This window comes from Erithacus rubecula (genome assembly GCF_903797595.1).
Source record: "Erithacus rubecula genome assembly, contig: scaffold_669_arrow_ctg1, whole genome shotgun sequence".
Taxonomy (NCBI): domain Eukaryota; kingdom Metazoa; phylum Chordata; class Aves; order Passeriformes; family Muscicapidae; genus Erithacus; species Erithacus rubecula.
The window spans coordinates 19539-36020 of record NW_027635671.1 but is presented as its reverse complement, the minus strand read 5'-3'; the positions used below and the strand labels follow the sequence as shown (position 1 = coordinate 36020).

Sequence of the window (16482 nt, the reverse complement as noted above, 5' to 3'; positions counted from 1 at the left end):
TCACTTCAACAGTTCTGAAATGTCTAGGTTCTAAGGTTCTAGGTTCTAGGAGGAGGATTTTGGTACTGGGCTCGATGTATAGGTACAGGATTCTAAGAGATTTGTCTGTGAGAGCCCCCGAACTGTTTGGAATATTAGCAGGCAGAAGCCATGTTTAATTCACTGGGCACTGGAGGCAAAGAGGGACCTATTTCTGTGAAATACAGCTCACTTCACCACTTTTATAAGATGTACTTAGAGGAGGTGTTTGGCAATGAATGAACAGCCAAGTACTAAGTGGTGCCAGATGGTGTCTGTGAGATCCTGGACTGTTTGGGATATGAGAAGGCAGAAGCCGTGTTTAATTCACTGGGCACTGGAGACAAACATGGGCCCATTTCTCTGTGAAATATGGCTGAATTCACCACTTATCTAATGTCTATTTAGAAGAGGCTTTTGGCACTCAGAGAACTATCAGGGTTCTATGTAGTGACAGGCTGCGCCTGGGAAAAATTCTGATCCGTTCGGAAATTTAGCAGGCTGAGGCCCAGTCTCAGGCGCAGGGCCCTGGGCAAGAACATTGGCACTTTTCGCTTTGAAAAAGTACTCACCCTCCCAGTTTTCCCATACCGGTCTGAAGGAGGTCTTTGTTACTCTAAAGGTAGCAAGTCTTCTAAGTGGTGGCAGCTGGGGTTTGGGTAAAAACCAGATTTGTTAATACTTGCAGAAGACAGTGCCCAGTCTCAAGAACAGGGACCTGGACATAAACAGGGGCCTATTTGACTGTAAATTACAGCTCACTTCGACACTTTGGGTCGTGTTAGTTTATAGCAGGCGTTTGGCACTCAAAGAACAGCCAGGCTTCTAAGTGGTACCAGATTGTGCTTGTGAGAGACCCTGAACTGTTTGGAATTTTAGCAGGCAGAAGCCCAGTCTTACAGACACAAGCAGGGGCTTATTTCACTGTGAAATAAAGCTCACATCATCACTTTTGTAATGTATATTTAGAGGAGCATTTTGGTACTGAATGAACTGTCAGGGTTCTATGTGGTGTGTCTGTGGGAGATCCTGGACTGTTTGGAATTTTAGCAGGCACAAGCCGTGTTTAATTCACTGGGCGCTGGAGACAAACATGGGCCCATTTCTCTGCGAAATATGGCTGAATTCACCACTTCTCTAATGTCTATTTAGAGGAGGCTTTTGGCACTCAGAGAACTATCAGGGTTCTAAGTAGTGACAGGCTGCGCCTGGGAAAAATTCTGATCCGTTCGGAAATTTAGCAGGCTGAGGCCCAGTCTCAGGCGCAGGGCCCTGGGCAAGAACATTGGCACTTTTTGCTTTGAAAAAGTACTCACCCTCCCAGTTTTCCCATACCGGTCTGAAGGAGGTCTTTGTCACTCTAAAGGTAGCAAGTCTTCTAAGTGGTGGCAGCTGGGGTTGGGGTAAAAACCAGATTCGTTAATACTTGCAGAGCACAGAGCCCACTCTCGAGCACAGGGACCTGGACACAAATAGGGGCCTACATCACTGTAAAATAAAGCTCACTTCAACACTCTGTTAATGTCAGTTTAGAGCAGGTGTTTGGCACTCAAAAAACAGCCAGGCTTCTAAGTGGTGCCAGATTGTGCCTGTGAGAGACCCTGAAGTGTTTGGAATTTTAGCAGGCAGAAGCCATGCTTAATTCACAGGGCACGGGAGGCAAAGAGAGGCCTATTTCTCTGTGAAATAGAGCTCACTTCAACAGTTCTGAAATGTCTAGGTTCTAAGGTTCTAGGAGGAGGATTTTGGTACTGGGCTCGATGTATAGGTACAGGATTCTAAGAGATTTGTCTGTGAGAGTCCCCTAACTGTTTGGAATATTAGCAGGCAGAAGCCATGTTTAATTCACTGGGCACTGGAGGCAAAGAGGGGCCTATTTCTGTGAAATACAGCTCACTTCACCACTTTTATAAGATGTACTTAGAGGAGGTGTTTGGCAATGAATGAACAGCCAAGTACTAAGTGGTGCCAGATGGTGTCTGTGAGATCCTGGACAGTTTGGGATATGAGAAGGCAGAAGTCGTGTTTAATTCACTGGGCACTGGAGACAAACATGGGCCCATTTCTCTGCGAAATATGGCTGAATTGACCACTTCTCTAATGTCTATTTAGAAGAGGCTTTTGGCACTCAGAGAACTATCAGGGTTTTAAGTAGTGACAGGCTGCGCCTGGGAAAAATTCTGATCTGTTCGGAAATTTAGCAGGCTGAGGCCCAGTCTCAGGCGCAGGGCCTTGGGCAAGAACACTGGCACTTTTCGCTTTGAAAAAGTACTCACCCTCCCAGTTTTCCCATACCGGTCTGAAGGAGGTCTTTGTCACTCTAAAGGTAGCAAGTCTTCTAAGTGGTGGCAGCTGGGGTTTGGGTAAAAACCAGATTTGTTAATACTTGCAGAAGACAGAGCCCAGTCTCAAGAACAGGGACCTGGACACAAACAGGGGCTGATTTCCCTGAGAAATGAAGCTCACATCGATACTTTGGTAATGTCAGTTTAGAGCAGGTGTTTGGCACTGAAAAAACAGCCAGGCTTCTAAGTGGTGCCAGATTGTGCTTGTGAGAGACCCTGAACTGTTTGGAATTTTAGCAGGCAGAAGCCATGTTTAATTCACTGGGCACTGGAGACAAAGAGAGGCCTATTTCTCTGTGAAATGCAGCTCACTTCACCACTTTTGTAAGATTTGTTTAGAGCAGGTGTTTGGCAATGAATGAATAGCCAGGTTCTAAGTGGTGCCAGATGGTGTCTGTGAGATCCTAAATTGTTTGGCATATGAGCAGGCTGAAGCCCAGTCTCGGGCACAGACAAAAACGGGCTTATTTCACTGTGAAATAAAGCTCACATCATCACTTTTGTAATGTATGTTTAGAGGAGCATTTTGGTACTGAATGAACTGTCAGGGTTCTATGTGGTGTGTCTGTGGGTGATCCTGGACTGTTTGGAATTTTAGAAGGCAGAAGCCGTGTTTAATTCACTGGGCACTGGAGACAAACATGGGCCCATTTCTCTGCGAAATATGGCTGAATTCACCACTTCTCTAATGTCTATTTAGAGGAGGCTTTTGGCACTCAGAGAACTACCAGGGTTCTAAGTAGTGACAGGTTGCGCCTGGGAAAAATTCTGATCCGTTCGAAAATTTAGCAGGCAGAAGCCCAGTCTCAGGCTCAGGGCCCTTGGCAAGAACATTGGCACTTTTCGCTTTGAAAAACTACTCACCCTCCCAGTTTTCCCATACCGGTCTGAAGGAGGTCTTTGTCACTCTAAAGGTAGCAAGTCTTCTAAGTGGTGGCAGCTGGGGTTTGGAGAAAAACCAGACTTCTTAATACTTGCAGAAGACAGAGCACAGTCTCAAGAACAGGGACCTGGACATAAACAGGGGCCTATTTGACTGTAAATTACAGCTCACTTCGACATTTTGAGTCATGTTAGTTTATAGCAGGTGTTTGGCACTCAAAAAACAGCCAGGCTTCTAAGTGGTGCCAGATTGTGCTTGTGAGAGACCCTGAACTGTTTAGAATTTTAGCAGGCAGAAGCCCAGTCTCAGGCACAGACAAAAACAGGGGCTTATTTCACTGTGAAATAAAGCTCACATCATCACTTTTGTAATGTATATTTAGAGGAGTATTTTGCTACTGAATGAACTGTCAGGGTTCTATGTGGTGTGTCTGTGAGAGATCCTGGACTGTTTGGAATTTTAGCAGGCAGAAGCCGTGTTTAATTCACTGGGCACTGGAGACAAAAACCGGCCCATTTCTCTGCGAAATATGGCTGAAATCAACACTTTTCTAATGTCTATTTAGAGGAGGCTTTTGGCACTCAAAGACCTACCAGGGTTCTAAATAGTGACAGGTTCTGCCTGGGAAAAATTCTGATCCGTTCGGAATTTTAGCAGGCAGAAGCCCAGTCTCAGGCACAGGGCCCTGGGAAAAAACAATGGCACTTTTCGCTTTGAAAAAATACTCACCCTCCCAGTTTTCCCATACCGGTCTGAAGGAGGTCTTTGTTACTCTAAAGGTAGCAAGTCTTCTAAGTGGTGGCAGCTGGGGTTTGGGTAAACACCAGATTTGTTAATACTTGCAGAAGACAGAGCCCACTCTCGAGCACAGGGACCTGGACACAAACAGGGGCTGATTTCCCTGAGAAATAAAGCTCACATCGATACTTTGGTAATGTCAGTTTAGAGCAGGTGTTTGGCACTGAAAAAACAGCCAGGCTTCTAAGTGGTGCCAGATTGTGCTTGTGAGAGACCCTGAACTGTTTGGAATTTTAGCAGGCAGAAGCCATGTTTAATTCACTGGGCACTGGAGACAAAGAGAGGCCTATTTCTCTGTGAAATGCAGCTCACTTCACCACTTTTGTAAGATTTGTTTAGAGCAGGTGTTTGGCAATGAATGAACAGCCAGGTTCTAAGTGGTGCCAGATGGTGTCTGTGAGATCCTAAATTGTTTGGCATATGAGCAGGCTGAAGCCCAGTCTCGGGCACAGACAAAAACAGGGGCTTATTTCACTGTGAAATAAAGCTCACATCATCACTTTTGTAATGTATGTTTAGAGGAGCATTTTGGTACTGAATGAACTGTCAGGGTTCTATGTGGTGTGTCTGTGGGTGATCCTGGACTGTTTGGAATTTTAGAAGGCAGAAGCCGTGTTTAATTCACTGGGCACTGGAGACAAACATGGGCCCATTTCTCTGCGAAATATTGCTGAATTCAACACTTTTCTAATGTCTATTTAGAGGAGGCTTTTGGCACTCAGAGAACTACCAGGGTTCTAAGTAGTGACAGGTTGTGCCTGGGAAAAATTCTGATCCGTTCGAAAATTTAGCAGGCAGAAGCCCAGTCTCAGGCTCAGGGCCCTTGGCAAGAACATTGGCACTTTTCGCTTTGAAAAAGTACTCACCCTCCCAGTTTTCCCATACCGGTCTGAAGGAGGTCTTTGTCACTCTAAAGGTAGCAAGTCTTCTAAGTGGTGGCAGCTGGGGTTTGGAGAGAAACCAGATTTGTTAATACTTGCAGAAGACAGTGCCCAGTCTCAAGAACAGGGACCTGGACATAAACAGGGGCCTATTTGACTGTAAATTACAGCTCACTTCGACACTTTGGGTCATGTTAGTTTATAGCAGGTGTTTGGCACTCAAAAAACAGCCAGGCTTCTAAGTGCTACCAGACTGTGCTTGTGAGAGACCCTGAACTGTTTGGAATTTTAGCAGGCAGAAGCCGTGTTTAATTCACTGGGCACTGGAGACAAAAACTGGCCCATTTCTCTGCGAAATATGGCTCAATTTGACACTTTTCTAATGTCTATTTTAGAGGAGGCTTTTGGCACTCAAAGAACTACCAGGGTTCTAAATAGTGACAGGTTCTGCCTGGGAAAAATTCTGATCCGTTCGAAAATTTAGCAGGCTGAGAACCAGTCTCAGGCACAGGGCCCTGGGAAAAAACATTGGCACTTTTCACTTTGAAAAACTACTTACCCTCCCAGTTTTCCCATACCGGTCTGAAGGAGGTCTTTGTCACTCTAAAGGTAGCAAGTCTTCTAAGTGGTGGCAGCTGGGGTTTGGGTAAACACCAGATTTGTTAATACTTGCAGAAGACAGAGCCCACTCTCGAGCACAGGGACCTGGACACAAACAGGGGCTGATTTCATTGTGAAATAAAGCTCACATCATCACTTTGGTAATGGCAGTTTAAAGCAGGTGTTTGGCACTCAAAAAACAGCCAAGCTTCTAAGTGGTGCCAGATTGTGCTTGTGAGAGACCCTGAACTGTTTGGAATTTTAGCAGGCAGAAGCCATGTTTAATTCACTGGGCACTGGAGACAAAGAGAGGCCTATTTCTCTGTGAAATGCAGCTCACTTCACCACTTTTGTAAGATTTGTTTAGAGCAGGTGTTTGGCAATGAATGAACAGCCAGGTTCTAAGTGGTGCCAGATGGTGTCTGTGAGATCCTAAATTGTTTGGCATATGAGCAGGCTGAAGCCCAGTCTCGGGCACAGACAAAAACAGGGGCTTATTTCACTGTGAAATAAAGCTCACATCATCACTTTTGTAATGTATGTTTAGAGGAGCATTTTGGTACTGAATGAACTGTCAGGGTTCTATGTGGTGTGTCTGTGGGAGATCCTGGACTGTTTGGAATTTTAGCAGGCAGAAGCCGTGTTTAATTCACTGGGCACTGGAGACAAACATGGGCCCATTTCTCTGCGAAATATGGCTGAATTCACCACTTCTCTAATGTCTATTTAGCGGAGGCTTTTGGCACTCAGAGAACTACCAGGGTTCTAAGTAGTGACAGGTTGTGCCTGGGAAAAATTCTGATCCGTTCGGGATTATGGCAGGCAGAAGCCCAGTATCGGGCACAGGGACCTGGACACAAATAATGGCCTATTTCTCTGTGAAATACAGCTCACTTCACCAGTTTTGTAATGTTAGTTTATAGCAGGTGTTTGGCACTCAAAAAACAGCCAGGCTTCTAAGTGGTACCAGATTGTGCTTGTGAGAGGCTCTGCACTGTTTGGAATTTTAGCAGGCAGCAGCCACGTTTAATTAACTGGGCAGTGGACACAGACAGGGGCCTATTTCTCTGTGAAATGCAGCCTTAGACTGGGCTTCTGCCTGCTAAATTTCCGAACTGTTCCGGATTTCTCTCAGACTAAAGATGCCGCTGCTTAGAACCCTGGCTGGACTTGGGCTGCCAAAACCCACCTCTAAATGGACATTACAAAAGAGTTGAAGTGTTTCACAGAGAAAGTTCTAATCCTTAACCTAAATTTCTGACCGCTTTTGTTCAAAAGATACTGTACAGTATGTTGTCCAATAATTAAAAATTGCACAAAGAATAAGATTCCCAGACCAAACCCAACCACCCCCTTCACTGCTCCATCTTAATTTTGGGAGAAAGAGCTATAGAGTTTCTAAATGCTCTCCTTCCATGCTATTCAGTCCTTTGCTGCACATCTCCAGAGAGGATTTACTCCTGCTTTTGTTCCCAACACCACCTCTCTCTCCAGCACAAATCCCACTGGTCAGACAGAGATGGAGCAGACCTAAGGCAATGGTTCCGGCAGCACCTGCAATTCCCAGCTCCCTGTTCCCTGGAATGCTCATCCAAGCGCTCGTGGCAATCTCGCTTCAGCCCAGACTCCCTCCTCCCCAGAGGGAAACGCAGCCTGATGGGACACGGCTCTGGCACCCCATTTCCTCTTGCTGGAAAGCCCTAGGTAAACGTAGTCCCTCAGACCTTGCATCCCTGAACACCAGGAGAGCTGGCATTTCACCCAGATCCAGGATTCCCTAGGCAGCCAATCCCAGCAGGGAGGAAAAGAGGAACGCAGCATCCCTGTGACTTACCCCACAGCACAGACAGGACCAGGAGCCCTCAAGCACAGACCCCTGATGCTGAAGTCTCTTGGCTTTGGCTGTTCAACCACCACAGCTTTTGGCAAAGATGCGAGCAGCGTAATGATTTTTCCTGTCCTGAAAGAGAGGAGGAAAAGAAAAGAAAATTAAGTCCCCTGCAGAAGTCAAAGAATCCTGGCTTTCACATTTCTGCTCTCATTGCTCACTAAGGGGTTTTATCCAGGTGACACCAATTCAAATGCAAAAGTGCCTTTTCCCAGCATTTTTATTCCAAACTATTTCAGAAATTAAAAGGATGCTCATCTTTCTTATTGCATTCTTTGCTTGATTTTAACAGAACCATTTTCATCCCAGACCCTGCTTGTCAGTCATTCAATCCTTTACCACTGGACTTTGCACAAAGGGACACCCCAGGTGCTGCATCACAAGAAATCCCAAAGAGAAACCCCCCCAAAACCTGACAGAGAAAGGTTTCGAGGCACTCCAGAACACAGCTGTTCATTCCTTGTCAGGCCACACCAATTCTGTCACATCCACCTGAGCTGTGCAGGTGAGACAAAGGCTCCCCTTCCTCCTAGGGAATCACTGTCTGAGACCACACATGTCACTCCAGGGCAGGACCTGAAAACAACGTGGGAAAGGCAAAATGAAAATGTTTTCTGTCAAAAAAAAGTGTAATAATAATCATCATCATCAGAATCTATGGACAAATTTAGTAACATCACTTTCATATGATAAATACAGGCCATGCCCATCCTTCCAGCCCAGGTGAAAGCAGGAAGGAGAACTACAAAAAGAGTCCCTTTTATGGATGCATTTCCTAAACAATCTTCCACATTGTAAGCTCTTTGTGTTCTTTTAAAAAATGGATTGCTGCTAAAAACATCTGAGGGGCCAGAGGCATCAGACAACCCAAAACTATCAGCATTCACACCGATTGCTACTGCAGATATATTCACAGTCCATCTTTGGCCAAACAAATCCCAGGATGGTTTTGCTTTCCTGACAGACTTGGCCAATTTAATTCCCACTTAGCAAGGCAACAGACCCTGTGTGGCTTGGGGGTCAGAGCCCCCCTCTGGCACAAGAACTCCAAAAAAGATGGGAAAGAAGAATCCAAGAGGAAATTGAAATCCCACCTATGCAATGAAGGCCTGCTTCTGGCAGGTTCCTTGTGGCTTTTGGGGCACAAGAAAAGCCTTTAGACCAGAAAAACTGACATGAAAACCCCAACCCGAGCACGTGTCAGAAAGATGTAGCGCTTAAGGTGACACATGTGGCACTGCTTTCACCGGGACCCGGGCGAGGGGAAGCGGCGCGGGGAGGGAGGAGATGCCGAGCGGGAGGCGGCGCAGAGCGGCGGAACGGGACGCTGGCGCGGAGCCGAGCCGAGCGGAGCCGAGCCGCGCGGCGCCGAGCGGCACCGAGCCGACCCGCGCGGAGCCGAGCGGAGCCGAGCCGCGCGGCGCCGAGCGGCACCGAGCCGAGGGGAGCCGCGCGGCGCCGAGCCGAGGGGAGCCGAGCCGACCCGAGCGGCACCGAGCCGAGGGGAGCCGCGCGGCGCCGAGCCGAGCGGAGCCGAGCCGACCCGAGCGGCACCGAGCCGAGCGGAGCCGCGCGGCGCCGAGCGGAGCCGAGCCGACCCGAGCGGCACCGAGCCGAGCGGCGCCGAGCCGACCCGCGCGGAGCCGAGCGGCGCCGAGCCGACCCGCGCGGAGCCGAGCCGACCCGCGCGGAGCCGAGCCGACCCGCGCGGAGCCGAGCCGACCCGCGCGGAGCCGAGCCGACCCGCGCGGAGCCGAGCCGACCCGCGCGGAGCCGAGCCGACCCGCGCGGAGCCGAGCCGACCCGCGCGGAGCCGAGCGGCGCCAGGCGAGAGAAGCCGTTGCCGAGCCGCAGCGGCTCGGCCCCCGGGGCTAAGGCTGCTCCTCTGGCGGGGGCTGCGCCGGGAGAACCGCGCCTGCCCCTGCCCACCCAGCGGGGCCGGCACCGGGCCCGGGCGGCCCCCGAGCCCCCTCCGGAGTGGACGAAACGAGCTCGGTTCCTGCCGCCGCTCCCGCCTGCCGCTCTGGCACAGCTCGGTTCGGCTCTGCGGCTCGGCTCTGCACGGTTCACACTCGCCCGCGTCTGTCAGTCCCCTTAAAATCACAGCTGGAGGACTATTTCCCGCAGTTTAAACACATACAAAAATGGAAGAAGTGCCTCTCCCCTCAATTTAAATTTCTTTTGTCCCCATAGCCCCCCTTTTTTTCCTGGGGGCACCAGGGAGGGATAGCCAAGAGAAAGCTGACTAGGGAAAAGAGACAAGTTCCCACTACAAAGCCACACTGGCTCACCTGTTCAGCAGTTGCTTTCTCGCACAGAAGTGTCCCTCAGCACCTCGCTGAAGCAGTGCTCCACATCCCAGCATTTCCCCAGATCCTGTGAGGTGCTCTCACCTCCGTTCCACGAGGTACCCCCGGGAACCCACCATAAACTGCTCTCCCCCAGCAGCTCCATACCGAAGAGAGCAGTAAAACCCTCCCCCTAAAACAGCCCCCAGCAGGACCTGCTCATCCTCACTCTCATTGTGAACACCTGGGACTGCTCACCCTAAGTGCTCACACCTGGGGCTGCCCTGTTCTCTCATCACCTTAAGTGCTCACACTGGAGGAGAGGCCACACTCACCGGGGAGGGGGCCACGCCCCCAGGAGAGGAGATCCCTTCCACCCCCAAGGAAGGTGGCCCCGCCCACCAGGGAATAGCCCCTTGCCTCAGGAAATGAGACCACGCCTACAAAGAGGCCATGCCTACGGAAGAACAGCCCTTGCCTTCCAGGAAAGTAGGCTGCACCCACCAGGGAGGGGACATGTCCCATAGTCTGGGGGGCGGGGCTTCACCCCCAGGGGCAGGGCCTCCTCTGCTGGAGGTGGGGCCTCTGGCTCTTGGGGCGGGGCCTCTTTTCCTGGGAGCGGGGGGGGGTGGGGTCACTGAGAGACATAGAGAATTAGAAAAAGAAACACAGAGACAGAAAGAGTTAGGGTGAGAGAGAGAAAGCAAAATACTTAGGGGTTAAAGGAAAATAGTAATACACAGTTAGAGAAACAGAGAAGAAACAGACTTACAGGGAAAGAGTGGTAGAGGGAAATAAGGATATAGTGATAGACTTAGAGAACCAGAGAGACGCAGAGAGCTCAAAATAGAAAAGCAAAGCCAGAAATAGACTGAAAAGTAAAGTGAGAAGCAAAGCAAGAAAGACAGTGAAGAAAATGAATAAATCATACCAAATAAAGACAGGAGCCAGGGGAAGAGGGGGGAGAAGGACTGGAGTATCTTTATTATATTCAATTTTATTGAATGAATTTTTTTTTTAATTTACACTTCATCAAACACAGCCAAACAATGTATACAAAGGCAAGTACAGATACAAATTGAATTACAAACACAATCCATATACACGCTGTTAAATGCAAATTTACATATAGAGCAATACCTGGAAATGCAGCAGCAAATGCACAATAATACCATTGACTGCAAGTCAAATACATATTAATGCAATATATCCATCCTCCTATTTCAAAACTGCTCACCATAGCACGTTCAGGCTTTGGGGAAATTGATGTCAGCATCGGCCAGCAAAGATTTGGAGCGAGGTTTCCTTCAGGCTCTCCAGAGTGAGCCAGTCCTGGCTCTCGCAGGTGGTGTCGAGGTGCAGGCTCACTGTCTTGCCCAGTGCTCACACACTTCCCTGGCCATTGTGGCCATGCTGATCCAGCACTCCAGGACTCACCTGCTGCGGTTGGAGCTCTGGTGTCTGAGCAGTACCACTGGGAAGTACCTGAGGAAGCACATGGAGAGCTTTCTTCCGCTCGTTCACGTGTATTTGCAATGCAGAGACCTGGATGGTTTCAGCCGACCTTCCGCAGGTAAAGGCACCTCTGAGCCCTGCCAGTGATGCAGGAGCCACATTCCCTGTGCAGGATCTGCTGGCCTTAAGGGCTGGCAATCTTCACAGCACAGATAAAGGTGATAAGACTTGGATGTCTGACCTCTAGTGACTGTCTTGGAAGTACCTCTGCAGCACTGAAGGTGAAGAGCTGTTCTGAGGCTTGCCTGTTAGACTGAAGCCAAGTGCTCTTGCAGTTACTGCTGCCCAGATTTCTCTTTTGAAGCCCTTATTTAATGCTTAGTGGTTGTGGAAATCTGCCATTGTGCTTCTCCTGGTTCAGTACAGGAAGTAAAACCTTTTGCTCAGGCACGGATAGAAGAGTGTCATATATACAATAGTATTTTATGATTTATCATATACATAATCTTTACATTGCTAATATTTTTCTATTTTATGTATATCTTGCTATATTATATATTTGTATGTTTCTACTTTTAGTATTATTTATTTAAAAGCTCCACCTCCAACTAAATACAAAGAACCCTTTATTTTAAACGATACTTAAATATATGTTTCCATTTATATCTTTAATATATCTCACCAAGATGGGGACAGTCAGGGAGGAGCACTGGCCAGCAGTCAGACTGGGCAGGGCTCCTTTAGCACAGGAATATTTACAGGTAGAAGCAATTCCCTCCTTTGCATCTCCTTTTTATTTAACCCCCCCAAACTCAATTCCTGTCACAAGGAATGTGCGGTCCTGCCTTTTCCCTGCACAGTGTTTGTACAGAGGACCTGGGCCCAGCAGGCACCCGTGAGTCATTGAATAAATCCAGGTTTATATATCAAAGGTTCTCCTTCTGGCACTGCATGTTTGCAGATCTGGGCTGGCATATTCGACTCCCCTCACGGCCACAGCCAAGAACAATTGATCAGATTTTGCAGAGAATTCCCACTAAAACTCAGGTACAATCAGTGAGCAGAAAATCCTTTGGGGTTTAGCTCCATTTCTCGCCTCTTCCAAGTGGAGGAAGATGGTCGTTTGCCACACATCACAGCACTCCTTTAAAAATCCCTTAAAAAAACCAAAAAAACCCCAAAAACCCACAAAATCATGAAAAATCTATCAGCAGGCATTAGCAATGGAGGGCCGAGCATTCGATGGGCAGGCATTAGCAATGGGACACAGAGCAATCGATGGGCAGGCATTAGCAATGGGACACAGAGCAATCGATTGATCCCAAGCTCTGCCCCAGCCCAGAGCGTGGCTGTGAGTTTTGGGTGTCACAGGTGGTGAATCTCCATATTTGGGGAGATTTCGGGGCCAAATCCTCGATTTGGGCTAAAAACCGCTTCATCCCATATGAATTTTTTGGGCCCTCTTCACTATTTTTGTGGTGAAATTCCCCAGATATTCTAAGCGTTTTGGGGCTGATATTCCCAGGAATTTGAAGCTAAAATTCCCAAGACGTTCAGGCTGAAGTTCTGAGTTCTAAGCTTGTAATCCACAGGTTTTTGGAGGCAGAATTCCTGGGATTTGTGTAATAAAATTCACAGATTTTCAGGGCTGAAATTCCCGGGTTTTTGGAGCTGGAATTCCCTGGGCTCAGGGCAGCGAGGATTTTGGAGTGTGCCCCGAAGTGGCGGCAGGGGGGTTTTGGGGCGCTTGGGGGTTACCGAAGGGTTTGGGGACCCCAGCTGAGAGAGGAGGATCTCCAGAGAGACTGAGGGCTCTGCGTGGGCGGGGCAGGTCTCCAGGGAATTGGGGGAAGCAGAAAGAACAGCAGAACACCACGGCTTCAATAAACAGCCTTTATTGAGGAGGGGGCGCCCCCAAGCAGGGGCGCGCCCCGCCATCGCAGCCCCCCCCGGTGCGCAGAGCCGCCCCCCAGCAGGGGCACCCCCAGCCCGGGCGGCGGCGCGGGGGGCGGGCGCGGCGCGGGGGGGCGGGGCGCGGCGGCGCGCGGCGAGTGGCGGCAGGAGCGGGTCCCGCCGGGCGGCGGCGCGGCAGAGCCGGCGGCAGCAGCAGCGGCAGCATCGTGGCGCTTCCGTGCTCTGGGGGACCCCGCGGCGTTCCGGGCTCCAGGGGCGGGGATCCCGCCAGGCTCCGGGGGGGTCCCAGGGGGGGTCCGGGCTCCAGAGCTCCAGGGGGGGCTGGGGGGATCTGGGCGGGCCCAGGGGGGACCGAGGGGGTTCTGGGGAGTCCCAGAGGGGTCGGGGGACAGCTGGGGGTTCCCAGGGGGGTCTTCGGGGGTCCCACAAGGGCCTCGGGGCATCCCGCGGGGCCCTGGGGGGCTCCGGATCCCAGAGCTGGGGAGTCCGGGGGGCTCTGGGGTGCTGCAGGGCGGCCCCGGGCAGCCCCGGGCTCCATGGTCTGGGGTCCCACGGGGGTCCGGAGGGCTTGGGCGGGTCCCAGAGGGGTCTGGGGGGGTCCGGGGGGGCCCGGCGGGGCTCCGGGCTCCAGGTTGGAGCGGCCCGGGAGAGCCTGGGGGGGGTCGAGGGAGCTCGGGCGGGGTGCGGGAGCTCCCAGAGAAGGTTGGGGGAGGTTCGGGGTGGGGCCGGGGAAACCCAGGGGGACCTGGAGGGATCCGGGGGGTCCCAGGGGGCCTCGGTTCTCCAGATTCTGGGGGCCCGAGGGGGTCTGGGGGCGCGGGGTGGGGCACGAGTGTCTCTGGGTTGGGGGCATCCCCAGGGCGGAGGGGCCGGACTGAAGGCCGGGGGGGCGATGGGGGTCCAGCTTTCATCGCCCCCCCTCTCCTCCTCCTCCTGGGGGGTCTGTGGGGACCTCCAGAACGGGGGCGGATCCGGCAGGAGCCCCCCGGCGCCACCCCAGGTCTGGGTGAGCCCCCCGGGGGTCTCATCCTCCTCGGCTGAACTCCATGAAAAGGGGTTCTGGGGGTGGGGGGAGTGTCAATGAACACTCCCAAAAACAGACTGGGAGCCCCCCCGCCCCAAATCCCAGACTCACCTCCCGCTCCCTGCGGGCTCCGAAAATGGGGCTGGGGGGACGGGGGGCCGGCGGCGGCTGCGGAGAGAGGAGGGGAAGCAATTAAGGGTGAATTTCGGGCCGTTTGAGGACAACTTCTGGAGTATTTTGGGGCACTTTTGAAGGCCTTTTGGGGCACTCACCGTGCGGACAGCACGAAGCGGGCTGGGCGTCCTGGCAGGGGGGTCCCCCACCTCCCATCCCTCCAGACTGACCGCCGGTCCCGAGGGTCGCCGGGGGGCCTGGGGGCTCCGCTGACCTGCTGGAGACAGCGCCTGATTTGGGGCGGGGGTCTCTCCGGCGCCTCCCACCCTCCCCTCGGGGCGGGGGCCGTACCTGGGGGCTGCGCCGGGGGCCGGTGCGGCAGGAGCAGCCGCAGGTCCGGGGGGCCGGGGCCGTGCCTCCGCAGCGCGGCCAGCAGGCTGCGGCGCCGCTCGCTCAGCAGCTGCCGCCCCGAGAACACCCCGAAACCGCTCAGCAGCGCGGCCAGGCTGCCCACCAGCTCCTTCAGCGCCGCGGCCGGGACCCCCCCGCCCGCCCCCTCCTCACTCTGGGGGGGCGCCGGGCCGTCCCCGCCGGGCCCGGGGGGCAGCGGGCGCCGCACGTCCAGCGACTTCACCTGGTGATGGAAGAGCCCGCGGTGGCTCAGGCGCTGCTGGGTGATCACCACGGGCCGGGGGCGGCGCAGGGGGCTCCCCAGGGACAGGCCCCCCCACGGCCGGCAGCGCCCCGGGGCCGCCTTGGCGCCGAACTTGGCCGCGTTGCGCTCCCGCTTGGTGCGGAGCCGCTTGGGTTTGGCCGTGGGGAGGGGGCGCTGGGAGACCCCCGGGAGGTGGCTCATGGTGGCCGCTGGCAAAAAGGTGCGGAAAGCGAGGTTGGTGAGGAGTTCACTCCCACGGGATCCCCATTGCCCCCGTGGACAGTGCTCATAGGACCCCCTTATTCACCCCGTCATTGCCTCCCAGTGCCCAGTTCCCCCTCAGATTCCCCGCAGAGCCCCCAGGAGCCCCGGTTCCCCTCAGGACTCCCCGGTTCCCCTCAGGACTCCCCATCTCCCCCTCAGATTCCCCGCAGAGCGCCCAGGAGCCCCGGTTCCCCTCAGGACTCCCCGGTTCCCCTCATGACTCCCCATCTCCCCCTCAGATTCCCCCTCAAGGGCTCTCAGGCCCCACTCCAACCCCCGCTTTCCCCTCAGCCCTGCCCCCCAGAGCCCCCCATTTCTTTCTAGGACCCAAATTCCCCCTTAGGATACCCCAGGACTCCCGATTCTCCCCCATTGTCCCAAATTTCTCCCCATTTTCCCCAATTTCTCCCCGTTTTCCCCAACTTCTCCCCAATTCCCCCCCCTCACGCGCCGGTAGGCGGGACCAGGCCCGGCTCGTGACGGCGGCCGTTGGGCCGGTGGGTCATTTAAATTTTCCCGCGCTTCGCTCCCATTGGCCCGCGGGGCCCAGCTCGGGCGCTGATTGGCTGCCGCGCTGAGGGAGGGGGAAAGGCGGGCCCGAAGTGCACAGCTGAGGCGAGTGGGAAATAACGGGTGGAAATGGGGAAAAAGGGGGAAAAGTACCAGGAAAGCGGAGGAACGACGAGAGGGACTTGGAGTGATGGGGGAGAACTGGGGGGAAATGCTGATACTGGGGTAAAGTGGAAGGAGAATAGAAAGAATTTGAAATTATGGGGGAAATGGAGATAAAGAGGGAAGATGGGGACAGTGAGAGAAAATGGGACACAGTGGGCTAAAATTGGGATTGATGCGGGAAAATTTGGAGACAATTTGGCAGAAAATTGACGGAAAATAGGAGAAATGGTGGAGGAAGAAGAATGGGGTAGTAAGGGGGACTTGTAGATAATGGGGGGAAATAGAATAAAATGCAGAAAATTTTGGATGATGGGGAAACTGGAGATAATGGGGTAAAGTGGGAGGGAGCGGGATAAAATGGGAGGAAATGAGGAGAAACTGGAATAAATTGGGAGGAAATTTGTGATAATGGGGCAAAGTGTTGGGGGGGGAACTGGGGATAATGGGATAAATTGGGGGGAAATTTGGGATAATGGGGAGAAAATGGAGTTCTCATCCTCATTGTTCATATGCAACTTTAATTAAAGACTCATTAACGATTTACTAGCAGTTCATGAGCTGTGGGCGAGTTTAATTTCGGGATTGTTTCATTTCAATCAGCGCAGCCTTGAGTTCCCTCAGCAAAGCCTGGGGGGGGCGGGGGGCGCGCGGGGGGCTTTGGGCACCCCAGCCCCATTTCG

The 16482-nt window shown here is 52.6% G+C and overlaps 1 protein-coding gene across 1 annotated transcript; it reads right to left on the bottom strand.

Annotated features, from left to right (window-relative positions):
- Positions 1-14094: 14094 nt before the first annotated feature.
- PRR19 (proline rich 19) lies at positions 14095-15064 on the bottom strand (the record flags this gene model as incomplete). Its single annotated transcript, XM_079332996.1, has 4 exons — positions 14095-14129; positions 14206-14262; positions 14367-14498; positions 14560-15064. The coding sequence occupies 4 exons, from the start codon at positions 15062-15064 to the stop codon at positions 14095-14097; spliced, it is 729 nt and encodes a 242-aa protein (XP_079189122.1).
- Between the last annotated feature and the right edge of the window lie 1418 nt (positions 15065-16482).